This window comes from Chrysemys picta, chromosome 21 (assembly GCF_011386835.1).
Source record: "Chrysemys picta bellii isolate R12L10 chromosome 21, ASM1138683v2, whole genome shotgun sequence".
Lineage (NCBI taxonomy): Eukaryota > Metazoa > Chordata > Testudines > Emydidae > Chrysemys > Chrysemys picta.
This window is the reverse complement of record NC_088811.1, coordinates 6,484,379-6,498,846: the sequence shown is the minus strand read 5'-3', so window position 1 is coordinate 6,498,846 and position 14,468 is coordinate 6,484,379. Positions and strand designations below refer to the sequence as shown.

General features: G+C 40.2%; 2 protein-coding genes across 7 annotated transcripts in view; one reads left to right on the top strand and one right to left on the bottom strand.

Moving 5' to 3' along the window:
* CALML6 (calmodulin like 6) overlaps positions 1-14,468 on the top strand; it is a 186,581-nt gene that overhangs the window by 33,268 nt on the left and 138,845 nt on the right. The window lies entirely within an intron of this gene.
* The window catches only part of GNB1 (G protein subunit beta 1), an 83,983-nt gene continuing 75,967 nt past the window's right edge, over positions 6,453-14,468 (bottom strand). For all 6 annotated transcript variants that reach the window (XM_065575242.1, XM_065575245.1, XM_065575244.1 and 3 more), the window contains 3 exons: positions 14,187-14,403; positions 8,868-8,979; positions 6,453-8,195 (listed from right to left, as the gene is read on the bottom strand). In XM_065575242.1, coding sequence (XP_065431314.1) covers positions 8,873-8,979; positions 14,187-14,403 — 324 coding nt within the window. In that variant the 3' untranslated portion in view covers positions 6,453-8,195; positions 8,868-8,872. The remainder of the gene's footprint in view (positions 8,196-8,867; positions 8,980-14,186; positions 14,404-14,468) is intronic.

Sequence of the window (14,468 nt, the reverse complement as noted above, 5' to 3'; positions counted from 1 at the left end):
ATTATGTGGTATGACTCACACTTCCAAACAGCAGCTACTATGGGCAACAGTTCTTTGCTGTGTCCTTGTTTTGTTAGCACTGAATTTAAGTCCTCATTTTTCAAGAGGAACAGCAAAGCCAAAAATTGAAAAGTTTAAAAAGAGCATATTAATGTCATCTATTAAATAACATTTAAGTTCAAACTCGTGAAAAACATCTACATTTCTGCATCCTATATATACAGTGCAACATAGTATTATACAGTAAACATGAATATCTACTGTGAGAATATCCATCTAAGCTGTTAGAAAAAAACCTGAATCTTATCTGAGGAGCTCAGTCCTAAAAGTCAGAAATCATTTCTCAAAGATATTTAAAATAAATGTCTGCCTAAGTGGGGTTTCTACACCACTTTGTGAGGATGATTACCTACATGCAAGACTTAGGAGAGGCTCCCAATATGATCTGAAAAGTAACCCATTGATAGCAGATTCAGCACAGAAGTGGGGGGTAAAGGAAGGAGTGGGAGCCTGGGGTTAGAAGACTGTCAAAGCTACAATAAAGAAGTGGGAGGGAGAAGGGAAATGCAAGCAGAACAGAGAGGAATGTGACCATCTCTAGTACCATTTACTCACTTTTTGATGGGAAAAGTGTTTTTGGCTGAAAATTCTCTTGGAAATTAGCCTTGGTTGACATTTTCTAGTTTTGATGAAAATTCGATGAAAAAGTGATTTTTCAATTTTGAAAAATTCTATTTTTGTCCCACTATAAAACCCCCAAAGTCCATGAAAAATTTCAAACAATGAAAATTTCTCTTGATTGAAGAGTTTTCCCCCCATAAAAATATATAGCATTTTCAACTTGCTATGGTAAACGATGAGGGAAAAAATGTTTTGATCCTCTTGAAAGATACACCCAAGTCCTGCATGTGGGTTGCCATCCATCATGGATTTCCAATGAACCAGTCACTCTAGCCTTGTTCTTATAGTTTATGCCACAACATGGAGTTGCACCCCTGTGTACAGAGAGTCAGAAAAACTTTGTAAGTGTTACCATTTTACACCATTGAGGGAGTCCTCTAATGAGCTGGATAGTTCATCCTCTTCAACATTTTATTTTCTCCCTTGCGTACTGTGCCATTTAAAAATTGTTACATCAAACAAACTTTTCATTCTCTACTTCCAGCACACCAGGGTCAATTATGTCAAGCAGCACTAATCTAAAGCAAATGGTTTATGAATAATTAAGGAAAAGAGCCTCCCTTTGTTCTAAATTATGGCAAAATTCACTGGGTGTAAGCCTGCAAGTAGCTGAATGCACACACCACTCACGGTTTGCATTTCAGAGGGAGATTTTTGACCAGGGAAGAGTGGTTTTATATCAAAGACTTTTAGAAAATGTGAATGGGAGGGAGAGCTATTCTCCACACACACCCCTGTGCAAATGGACTATTGTGTAATGTTATGTATGTGTACATACACAAACTACACCTAAATATTTGTTAAGGAATTTCAGTGAGTGAGGCTGACATCTGAAGACGGCAGCCCAGATTGAGGCTGTTAAGCATAACTAGTGATTTTGGGTACCCAAGCTACGATACATTACAAGGGACCTGATTTTTCAGAGGGCAGGTGCCCAGCACTTTCAGAAAAATCAGTTATTAATTTGGGTCCCCAGACCACTTTTGAAAACCTTGGCTTTGGTTTGACTAGAAAACAAGTACAATAATGGTAAGCAGCAGCTTAAGCTTCTCCACTCCTGCTAAAGTGAGATTCAGTTCTGACCCACAGAACAACCTCCAGATAAGAAGGGAGTTTAGTCTCCATGTACGTTGTCTCCTTGGAACCTTTGCCAAGACGGCCAACAAGTTGGTGAATTACTATCAATAGCAACAGTGTAGTTTTCTAATAGGGACAACTGACTTCTGGGAACTGGATTGTGACCAAACTCATTTCCCTGTAGCAGACAGGAACATGGATGGTCACAACTGACCCAAATGCTAGAGATCTGGAAATGAAAGACTCCATATCCTGTTACCACTCCAGTCCTCCAACCTTGAGTCCTATCAGATTATGACCACTCTCACCTGGGAAACAGTCCTTATTGGTTTAACCAGCTTTTTAACCAGCCAGAATTTTAAACAAAAACAAATTAAAAAAAAACCACATGCATCTTAGCTTTTCAACTGTCCAGTTTGCTGTGGTGTCCAGTGGAGATGAGCTCTCACTTGTCCTGGGGCACATGAAAATGGTACTTTTCCTGCTTAATTACTAAAATGGTATTTGACTTTTTTTGGTGACTTAATATCAGAAGTGGTGTAATAGTTTAAAAAAAAAAAAAAAAAGAGGTAAGCTCCTAAACTAAAATCCATATTCCCCAAATGAGAAGTGGGTAAATTCAATTTCCCCAAGTTTATCCTTGACTACACTAGTGGCTATCAGGATAACTTAATATTATGCTGCAGGCATGTTTCCTTTAAGAAAGGGTCCAATGCCTGTCACAGCCTTTGCTAAGCAGAGAAACCAAGAAGCCCTCTTTAGTGGGTGTGGTGCTGGCAGCCAGAGATAGGGCAGAATTTGATGGTCTGATATCAGAATGCCAGGGATCTGCCAATCACATGCAGCCTGCTAAAGCAACATGCTACCCCACCTCCTACCAGGCACCAGGGGAATTGTGGATTGTCTGAACATCTGTTCCTGAGGAGCTGGCCTACCTTCATCAGTAAAGCGTAACAATGCCTCATCACATTAGAATAAATTACACAACAGAATTATTAAGGCTTTGGATTTGTTTTAATTCAAGTGAAATATACTTGCTGAGAGACAGTTTTGATTTACTGCTAAAATAGTTTTAACTAGAGAGATCAACAATTTTGGGATGCTCTGTGTACTTTTATAGAGATATTTAGGAGAGGAATGCATGAGGGGAGTGGAGTGTGGTACCTTTGGAACCTTCTAAAAAATCTCCAGGCTCACTGGAACAGAATAAATTTAACGAACAGATAAATGAAATGTTTTTACTGTTAAGGTGATTAGGTAGTGTTCCAGCATTTCAGCTACCTTATGGGTAACTAAGAACAGAGATAGACACTAAGCTGGAGACCTTCAAACCCTTAACACACTATATTCTATACAGGCTCTGTACAAGCACTATTGTTTGGTTAGAGAACTGTTCACTCTTCTCTGTGCAGAGCAGTAAAGAACGGTCGTTGGGGTGCATTTGGACCTTATTTCAGTGATGTGAGGCTTATTACAAACTAATCAATTTCACCCAGCCCATTAGGCTGGACTAATGTTTAGAACGTGATTAATTATCTGAAACAGAGGGGAGGAAAACAATCGAAGTGCTGTAAGATGTAAGTTATCAGTCACTTGGAGGGACTTTTTTTTCCATTCTATCTCCTCCCAGCCCCAAACCAGAAAAATGCAGGAAACTACTGATGTTACCTACCTTAAGAACAGCACGGAATCCTTCTGTAAACCTTACAGATCATAATGCAATTCATAGATTTGCATTTCAAACATTTACTCAAAATTCAGTCAGGGTTTTGCAATTTAGTGATTCTGTGTTATTCACTGTGCAAGCTCCTGGAGACAAGGGCCATACTGTTTCTATCTTGTACAGCACTAAGCACACTGTCAGCACTTTACATCAGTTTGACTGTTGATATTTAGTGAAGCTAGACTGTGGTTTAACTATGCACAAAACTTAGGATGCCACATTCTGCTCCACTGCTTAGATTTCAGCGTGACATTAGGACAGCTAAACTACTTGGCAAAGGGATATTTTCTCAATTATTTTTCTCAATTTCAGGAGATGTTGCTTTCTTGTAGAGTTAAATCCTTTAACAAGGCACTTGCATGGGGCATGGAGAAGACAATGCGAGAAGCAGCATTTAGGCAAACAAAACCATTGACTTTCCCTCTAGTATTGTGTTCCCTATCCCATTATTGCAGGTAACTGGTTTGAACAGCCCTACTTCTGCAGACCAGCTTGAGCTTGTTATGAAGTAAAGGCCCTATTTTTAGGACAGGGTTTGATTAGAGCCCAGAGAAAACAGCTGCAGTGTCATGCCTTCTTTGTAATATCAGTGTAGGATAAAGAAAGAGGAAGGGATGTTACAGATGCAACCTCTGTTTGAATCCAGATCCAAACTTAGTCCAACTTCGAGGATGTTCAAATGTGAGGGGTTTGGCTCACTACAGAGATGAGGACAAGCTATACAAGAGCTAAGTATTAGTTTCAAGTTGTACATTATTCTCCCCCCTTCCCCCCAAGTTATAGTATTCAGAGCAAATATATTTGCTAAATAGGAGGAAAATGGCCATGCTATGAAACATAAATCTTATTTAAGCATACATCTATTTTTTCAAGTAAAAGTTTGGAAAGGAAGATTGTCTGTTATATTTGTTACATCTTAGAGGAATCTAAAAATAAGTTGAGATTTCCGATAAAAGGTACTGTGTGTTCACTAACCTCCTGACACTGGGAGTCAGTGAGTCTTGGCAGATATCCCCTTGCCTGCAAAGGGGTTCCCAGCAGCTGCTAGAAGCAAAAAGTGAACATATGGGTAGGAGCATGGTAAGGTACATTTGGGCACATGGTGAGGAAGAATGATTGAATTGGTTCCATTATAGACAAACTCACAACTGAAACATCTGCTGCAATAAGAAAATATATCAAGGAAATGGAAAGTAGCTGCAGAATCACTTGGAACTAGAGAGATATTTGGAATTAAATTTAAAGCATTTCTGGCCATAGGCTCATTTTAAAGTGCTCTAGATGTTCTATGTTTGTTTTAAACATAAGGAAGTACTTCTTCACACAACTTACAGTCAACCTATGGACTTGCTCCTAGGGGATGTTGTGAAGGCCAAAAGTATAACTGGGTTCAAAAAAGAAAGAAGTTTATAGAGGAAAGGTCCACCATGCTCTCGGATGTGACTAAACCTCCGACTGCCAGAAGCTGAGACTGGATGACCAGGGCGGATCACACAGTAATTGCCCTATTCTGTTAATTCCCTCTGAAGTATCTGGCACTTGACACTGTCGGAGACAGGCTACTGGGCTAGATGGACCATTGGTTTGATTCATTATGGCCATTCTTACTTTCTTATGTAATGTTCACAGGCATAGAAGCTCACACTAAAGCTACAATTTAACAATAATTATAGAACCATCATCTTTTCCACACTTGCAACTTTTGGGGGGGAAAAGCAAGAAACAAAACAAAAAAATCCCAAAACTTATTTTGGGCTGAAACATGTACTGTTTGGTCTCAGCCCAAGCAATGTTTTGGCTGAGTGGGAGCAGATGAAAGATTTGAGGAAAATCCAGTCAGCTGTTTCTGAGTCAGAAAAGAGCAGAAACACCCTTTTTCCATTAAAAAAAATAACTATGACTTACATTTTGTGCACTGATCATTCAAAACCAACTGTTTAAAAAAAATTTTTTTTTAAATAAACCCAATATCCATCAGGATACAGATTTTTTTTTTTTTTTTAAACAAATGTGAAGGAAAAAGTTTCCCACAGCTTTGGTAGGTACAAAATATATTTTATATATAGAAATTCAGCCAGGATTTTTTTTATTTTTTCCTGCTGAGCCTTATGTTGATACCTACCTACCCATCTTAATGCCAAATGCAGAAATTCAACTAATAAACAAATCTAGTAGGCCACATCCTCAGCTGGGGTAAGTTCCTAGATCACTCTACTGAAGTTGAGGAAAGGTACACACTAAGCAATTTTTAAAAAATTATTAAATTAAACTCTTGACTGTTTCCAACCTCAGCAGTTGTATATTTAGATAAATGTAGCATCTTCCACACAAGAATACCAAGTGATCCATGTGCCATAGTGACCTTCACTTGGGAATCTGTGCATAGACAGCTCCCAGCATTTTTTGATTAAGCTCTTGACTGGTTCTCACAATCAAATAGATAAATGTCTGTCTTAAATTATTTAACAATGTAGAAAAATATGTCTGCAGCTGCTGAGCTCCAGATACTTACTATGTCCTTAGAAAACCTTATGTTAGCACATATTTCACATTCCACGTGGTGGCTAGACACTAATGGTAACTGTACAAACACTAGTGTTTGTGTTAGCACCCACACGGCACAAAGATTGTGAAACAGTTTAAGTCAGCTCTGCACATTTGTCACTCTACAACACTCAAGAAGAATCCATTGGTGTGTATGCTACTTAATCAGACATGCCATTTCCCCAAGCATCTTGTGTACCAGCTTATACCTGGTTTGCCAATTAGTACTGTGTGCAATAGGGTGGGATAAATCAAACCACTTGAAAATGCTGAACTTAATCCAAAAGATCCATCAGAAGCGGCCAGAGCACAGACTCCAATTTTTCTGATGGGCTTGTTTGAATTCACCACTCGTGATCTGTTAGGTGAAGGAGTTTTGTTCTTTAGGCAAAGCAATAAGCTGGAGAACAAATCAGTCAGACCAAACTCATGTCAAACTGCTTTATTACATCTTAAATAACAGTACATTTTAATATAGTATCTATCTTGCATCCAGCTTTCTTGAAGTACACTGACTTTAAAATTAAATACAAAAAGGTGAAGAAGAGGGATACAGGGTGCGGAGAAAGCTCTACAGAGTAGTTTCATGAAAGAGAGGGAATTCATCTTTTTTATGCCAAATCCAGGCCTAACGCACAATTACAGCACATTTTTGTACAGAATGTTGCAGAAAAAACAGAATGGAGAAAGCCACTACTGCTGCTAAGGAGGCGCATTTCTGGATACAGTGAAGATAGGAGAATTTAAGAGAACAATCTGCTGTCCAAACGCTGCTGCTTTTAACATTTTATTTGAAAAGAAAGCCAGGAAAACCTGTGCATTACAAAAATGATTCTAATCAGATGCAAAGAACTCATTTTACAAGAGGAACTGGCTGTGAAGAATTAATTTATAAGGAAGATGGTCTGGATTCCCCCACCCCCAAAATCTTTGACAGCGATCGTTTGAACAGGCTGTTTCTTTAAAAAAAAAGAAAAAAGAAAAAAGAAAAAAGAAAAAAAAGAAGTGACTTCTCACGCTACTCCAAAACGTGCATAGCTTTGTACTTGAAGTCTTCATAGATTTATGCACAGAGTAGCAACAATAAATGAATACAGCGGCAATGGTTACAGGTTTTAAACAGGTTATTTCTTTAAAGAAAAAAACATCAAAGGACTTAGTCCAATATGCACTTTTTAGCATTTCTACAGCATGCGATTCTAAGAGTAAACCCACCCAATATGGCAAACAATCAAAAAAATTTTGTGTTTAACTTAGAAAGTTTAAGATCATTATTTTCAAAACATTGATTTGTACATCATTTCATACACAAAGAATTGACTTAATACCCAAGCGCAGGACAGGTCTCTTTTGAAAAACAGAGATTCCTGGTTGTTGAGACTATGGGGTAGTGTTAGGGTATATAAACTGCCCTTCCAAGTGGGGACAAAGAAAAAAAAATTTTTTTTTTAAAATCAGTGGCTTTGGGGGTGGGTGGGTAGGAATTGAGGATTTGCATTTGTTACCCATAAAAGGTGAAAGGTTCTTTAAACAAGCATTCAATACCATGTACAGCATGTGCTTGGTTACCTTACTTCTTAACATTATTCTATAGATGCCATGTTTTGTGCAACAATTATCTGTGATACTAGACAGAAATAAAAAAAAGTAGGGACTAAATTTACAGCATTAACAACCCCAGATGCACTGGGCTAGGACTCCCTTGTTTTACTCAGTTATTGACCGTAAAGAAATGTATTTAAAAAGGAAATGTGAAAAAAAAAATTAAATCCTTCTACAAATGTGACCTGAAAATTTGAAACGGTGTGAGATAAAACAAAGTTCTCAACTTTAACTTGAAAACTACAGTGAAGTTAAGTTTATTTCACAATTATGCTCAAGTTTACTTTCTGGTCATGCTTTTATGATAGTGTTTCTTTTTTAAATTCTCAAGACAAAAAATGGTCCCAAAAGGAATGCACAATTTCATTTGCTTACAACTACAGAAATTCTTCTTTGAAAAGTAATTGTGCTCTTCATTTCAGCAATAGGAGACGGTAAAAGATCTTGCCCTTTGAAGTTTTGAGGAGAATGGGGGGGTCCAAGTTAGTATGGTTGGATTGGATATGCTATCATTTTAGTTTTCAACCGTTGGAAATGTCTTCCAGTCACGGTGGAGTCCGTCGCTTGTCTGACATACAAAAAGTTTTGTTAAAACTTACGTTCTGACACTAATATTAAGTTCTAAACTGGTTGAACTAACTTCTGTGTCTGGTATAACTGTTTATTCTTCCACACCCTCTACTATATCTTCCCACACTAACATTTACATCCATTATTTTTATTTCACCATTTTCAAAAGTTTTAATAATATTTATCAGCCCAGATGTGAAAGCCATTCACCCACCCCTTACCATGATAATGAAAAAAGTTAATGATACCTATAAAAAAAAGTTACTTCCCCTAGGCAAGTAGAATTTTACAAGGCTGAATTAAACTGTAAGAAGTTAATCTTATTTCTAGTGTTTTACTTTTCTAAACCAAACTGGAAGCTTGTAGCATAAAAGCAGTTGCAACGTACATTTGAAATTACAAAAAATAATGAAAAGAACAGGAGTACTTGTGGCACCTTAGAGACTAACAAATTTATTTGAGCATAAGCTTTCGTGGGCTACAGCCCACTTCTTTGGAAGTAGCCCACGAAAGCTTATGCTCAAATAAATTTGTTAGTCTCTAAGGTGCCATAAGTACTCCTGTTCTTTTTGTGGATACAGACTAACACGGCTGCTACTCTGAAACCTGGAAAAAATAATGAGATTATAAACAAGGTAATTAAGGATGTTCCCCCCCCGCAAATACCTACAGGCTTCAGTTCCAGATCTTGAGGAAGCTATCCCATGATCCTGTTGCTACTGCCATACCATCGTCAGTCACACCTAAGCAACTGACACGGTTATCGTGGCCAGCAAGGACACCTAGAAATTAAACAAAATATACATGCATATTACAGAGTCTTGATGAATACATACTTCATTACAAGCAATGCAATAAGGGCTCGTGTGTTTGTATTGGATACTCTAGCGATCAGAAGATTGGAACATTAACTTGTGTAAATATTAAACCAAGTCTGATTTTGATAGTTTTCTTTACCCCAAATTTTTGGCACTATTCCCTTGGAAATGATTGAAGTAGTCAGTGAGGGACTCCCAAATGCAGAATATGACAACATGAAGTCTGTTAGTCACAAGATTTCCACTTGATAGGAATAATCTTCAATAATCGTACGTCAATTACAAAGTCATCACCAGCTTATCAAAATTCTTCTGACAGCACACCCCAAGCAGTTTTGAATTCTATATTTATTAGTGAGTTGCTGCTAAATTCAATTACTTCCCCTCCTACAGTATTATAGGCTAATTCATCTTGTAAAAAACCCTAGACTATAAAAAACGCAGAGTTAGGCTGGAGCATCTTAAACACATTTAATCTTGCTTGAGCCCTAGCCCTCCTCTTAGGTTTACAAGCACACATATTACGAAAAGGCAAACAAAGATCTGCCACCTACCTTCATTAGATTTGCCACTATGGAAGATGCTTCCACTCAACCAATATGTCATTTTGAAAAATTAGACTCAGACTTTAAAGGTCAGAAGGGACCATTATGATCATCTAGTCTGACCGCCTGCACAATGCAGGCCACAGAATCTCACCCATCCACTCCTGGAATAAACCTCTAACCTATGTCTGAGCTACTGAAGTCCTCAAATCATGGTTTAAAGACTTCAAGTTGCAGAGAATCCTCCAGCAATGACCCATGCCCCACACTGCAGAAGAAGCCTCTGCCAATCTGCCCTGGAGGAAATTTCCTTCCTGACCCCAAATATGGCGATCAGCTAAACCCTGAGCATGTGGGCAAGACTCACCAGCCAGACACCCAGGAAAGAATTCTCTGTAGTAACTCAGTTCCCACCCCATCTAACATCCCATCACAGGCCATTGGGCATATTTACTGCTAATAGTCAAAGATCAATTAATTGCCAAAACTAGGCTATCCCATCATACCACCCCCTCCATACATTTATCAAGCTTAGTCTTGAAGCCAGGTATGTCTTTTGCCCCCACTGCTCCCCTTGGAAGGCTGTTCCGGAACTTCACTCCAAGAACAAATTGATATAAACCGGCCATCAGGAAGTTTAGACTTGAAATCAAACCAAGGTTTTTAACCATTGTACATAATATGCAAAAATATGTTGGGTAGTACTGCTGATCTCCACATTAAAACTGTAGAAGTACCAGAGTGTCTCCCATTTGAATCAATGAATTCTGCACTTCTGGAGCAGCAGACACATGATCAATGTACAAGCGGTTAATAGCATCTTTAAAAATTCATAGTGCCATATAGGAAGCCTGCTCTCACAGCTGATGAAATGGCTCAGAACTATTCTATTGTAGAAGTAGTGTGGATACCATCATGATTATTAGAGTGTCCAGAAGTAAGATGTCTTGCAACTGGGAAAAGTGAAAGGAAAGAGATCCAGTATTGTGCATAAACTCTGGATATAAGAGGTAACACCAGTACCAGAAGTCAGGGAACTGATAGACTCAAACACTAGAAGTGTGTAAAACTGAGATTACAGTGGTGAGATTTAATGTAGCAGGACCCCAAGCAAAGTACCCGAGGAAGCAGAGTGCTTGAGCAGTTAATTTGTGACCGATGAGTCAATGCATGTTAGGATTCTAAGAACTGATTATTAACACATGTGACTTCACCATCTGCAGACTGTCCTCCTTTCCTCCTTATTAAGTATTGCTGCTCCCTGGGACTCTAACCACACTGGCCATTCCTTTTCCCATTCAACATCACTCTGCGGTGAGGTTTATGCAGGGATCCAATAGGATTTCTGGGAGAGTGGGAGACAGATCAGTTGTGGTGGTGCATCTATTTTCACCCCCTCCTTTCTGCTTTCCCTACAGGAGGGACATGCAAAAGTCACTGCCTCATATCACCCAAAAAACAACCCTAACAAACCAGGAAACTGCAGAATCCAGGACTCCCTAGATCAGGAGTCTCAAACACGCGGCCCGCGGGGTGATTTTCTGCGGCCCGCGAGCCCCGTGCAGCCCCCCCGCCCTCTCCCGGTGTTTACCAGAGCGGCTCCGGCCGGACATGCACTGGGAGCAGGGCATGCTCCCTGCCTGCCTGCCCAGCTCCGGGAAGAGGCTGGAACATGGGGAAGGGCGGGGGCGAAGGGTCTGTGTGTGGCTGTTGCTTCAGGCAGCGCCCCCAGCAACTCCAATTGGCCGGGAACGGGGAACTACTGTAGCCAATGGGAGCTACTGGTGGCGGTGCCTCAAGCAACAGAAACACATAGCCCCTCCGCCCCCCCCTTCCCCACGTTCCAGCCTCTTCTGGGGGCAGTGCAGACAGGCAGCCTGCCCTGCCCCTGGTACGCGCCGGGCCAGATCCTGCAGCCGAACCCCCTGCCCTGAGCCCCCGCCGCACCCTGCTCCCCGACCCCCTGACATACCCTGCACCCCGACCCTCTGCCTCACCCCGCACGCCTCTTGCATCCCAACCCACTGCCCTGAGCCCCATGCCGCATCCCTCCTGCACCCCGGCCCCCTGCTGTACCCTGCACCCCGACCTAAGCCCCCTGCCGCACTCCTCTTGCACCCCAACCCACTGCCCTGATCCCCCTGCTGCACCCCGCACTCCTCTTGCACCCTAACCAACTGCCCTGAGCCCCCTGCCGCACCCTGCACCCTGACCCCTTGTTGTACCCCTCACCCCTCCTGCACCCCACACCCCAACTCCCTGCCCTGAGCCCCCACCAAACCCCACACCCCTCCTGCACCCCCTGGGGGCAAGGAGGGGGGCAGAGTTGGGATGGGGATTTCGGGGAAGGAGATAGAATGGGGGCAGGGAAGGGGTGGGAAGAGTCAGGGCAGGGGCGGGGCTGAGGCGGGAGGGGGGAGGGGGGAGTTGTCAGTAATGCGGCCCTTGGGCCAATGTACTAGTCCTCATGTGGCCCTCGTGGTCATTTGAGTTTGAGACCCCTGCCCTAGATAAACACTACCCTAATGAAACAGATTTGTAATGAGGCAAGGTAATTTATCCTATAGGGACTGAAAAGTAGTTTTTCCTACTTAAAAGTCAACCAAAAGTACAACCTAGTGCATTAGTAAACAGGCACTGAAGACAAATCACACTGCATTAGTATAGTATAAAATCAAAGCAGGAAATGGAACTAGTATTAGTCATTTCAACAGGCCAGCAAGCTCATCACTTCCTCCTAATCAGCTTCAAAGTAAAGAATTGTCACCAGGGACCAAATATAGTTTTCCCCAACAGAAAAACTATAAAGTGTAATAATATGTCACTAAGAGTTCCCTAATCTGCTTGGATCACCCACCTAATAGTTTCCCAAAAAGAATTATTGTAGTGTTGGTCCCAACATTACCATGGAGTTACAAAATTTACGAACTGAAATCCTGGAGACAATCCAAAAGCAACAAGCAACACCTTATATTCATCTGCTCAATGGATTCTCTGGTGGAACAGCAAGTTATTTTATTTCTACAGCACTTGATTTAAAGCCAGTAGTAAGGAAGATAACATTTATGAAAGGAAAATTCTCTGGCTATCAATATATGCAATTTCAGACTACCAATTTGTTTTCATTTGCATGTCTATTTCTGGCCTCAAGTATCAAGATTACAGATTTCAACTGTAAATAACCACCGTGGGAAAACCTTGAATAAGGTGCATTTGGATAGCATAACCATATTATACTTATTTTAAAAATATGTTCCTGGTACAATTAAAATCAAACAGCACTGAAAAGTGAAGTAACCTGCTCTACACATCAGATGAACTCTGAGCTACTACTGTGCCAATTTCTGCACTGCACTGACAGAAGGTATCAGATATGTTGGAAAGGGGCAGGGGAAGCAAGCAAGCCATGGGAGCACTGCTTTTAGACTACAATGAAGGGACTAACGTCACATTGAAAGTCTCTGTTGCTGGTGTCTCCTCTATTTTGAGCACAGCCTCCCCCTCAGCAGTGATCAGGTTTGTACCAATTTTTGTTTATTACTTTCCTCCAGACGCTAAACAGAACCTAGTTTTTTAGCCTTGTGCTAGTTCCAAGAATTAGAAATACTTTCTCCATTAATCTATCTAGTTCCTCTTCTTTACATTCTATAATCATAAGCAGAAACTTTGTGGTCATTTATGATAATTTGTACTTTCCCTGTTCTAACATCATTAGTTTATATTTTAGGAACTGATAGTATCTATACTAGATGGGTTGGTAAATTCAATACCCATCTCCTCCCATTAATTATACCCCTAAATAAAGTTACAAAACCTCTTTTCCCTTTTCTCGTTATGAATTTTATAAATACTGCCACAAATGCACATTATCCTGCTATGCCTTAGAGATAACGTATCACATTAGTGAAATAGGTACTGATACCCATACTGAGATAAGGTGACAATAGCATAAGATCCCCCCCCTTGACAGTTTCTTCTTCCAAAACATGCAAAGTCACATTTCATATTAAATACACAAATAAGGCAACTTTAAGAAGCACTATCCAGAACTGTTTGCTATGTGAAGAATTTTGAGGTAATAAATCAGTGGCTACAAATCTCTGCTTGACAGTTACACTACCTAAAAGTCAGTGCAAATTCTCAAAGGAACAACTTAGAGAATTTTACAGCTTCAAGCACTGCAGTGCAGCATAGCCACCAACTATTAACCTGAATTGTTTCAATGAAATACTAATGACAATTATCTTCATATAAATATTACCATGAAGTGATTAATAGTAAGTGTTTCATAAAGTGTCAAATACTTTTAAACAGTCCAAGTGTAAAATAAGCTCTTTGAAGGTAAAAATATATTTAATTTTCCCAGATGTCATTCTTTTACTGCGTTCTGTTTGGAGAGGGTAGCTTTCTGTTCTCAGAAACCCCATATTCTTCACGAACATTTACCAGCATGTTGACAACACAGGTAAAATACCTTCACCTGGGGTGATCTCACAGTAGACCATATCATTGAGTTAATTACAGTAGGCTAACAGTACTGTGCTAATGTTTAATAAAGGACTGTCAATAGGTCACCCCTTTAGGTGCAGTTGATAGTATTTAAAACCCAATGCACAAACTATTTACCTGCTCTATCAGCTTTCAGCGTGTCCCAGACATTGCAGTTAAAGTCATCATAACCAGCTAAGAGGAGACGTCCGCTTTTGGAGAATGCTACAGAGGTGATGCCGCAGATGATGTTGTCATGTGAATAAACCATAAGCTCCTGGTCAGCACGAAGATCAAAGAGCCTGCATGTGGCATCATCTGAGCCTGTGGCAAATGCATTGCCATTTGGGAAGAACTTTAAAACGAAACAAAGATATTATAGTACAAGATAATTTGTGTTTGGGAACAGGGCTTTTTCCA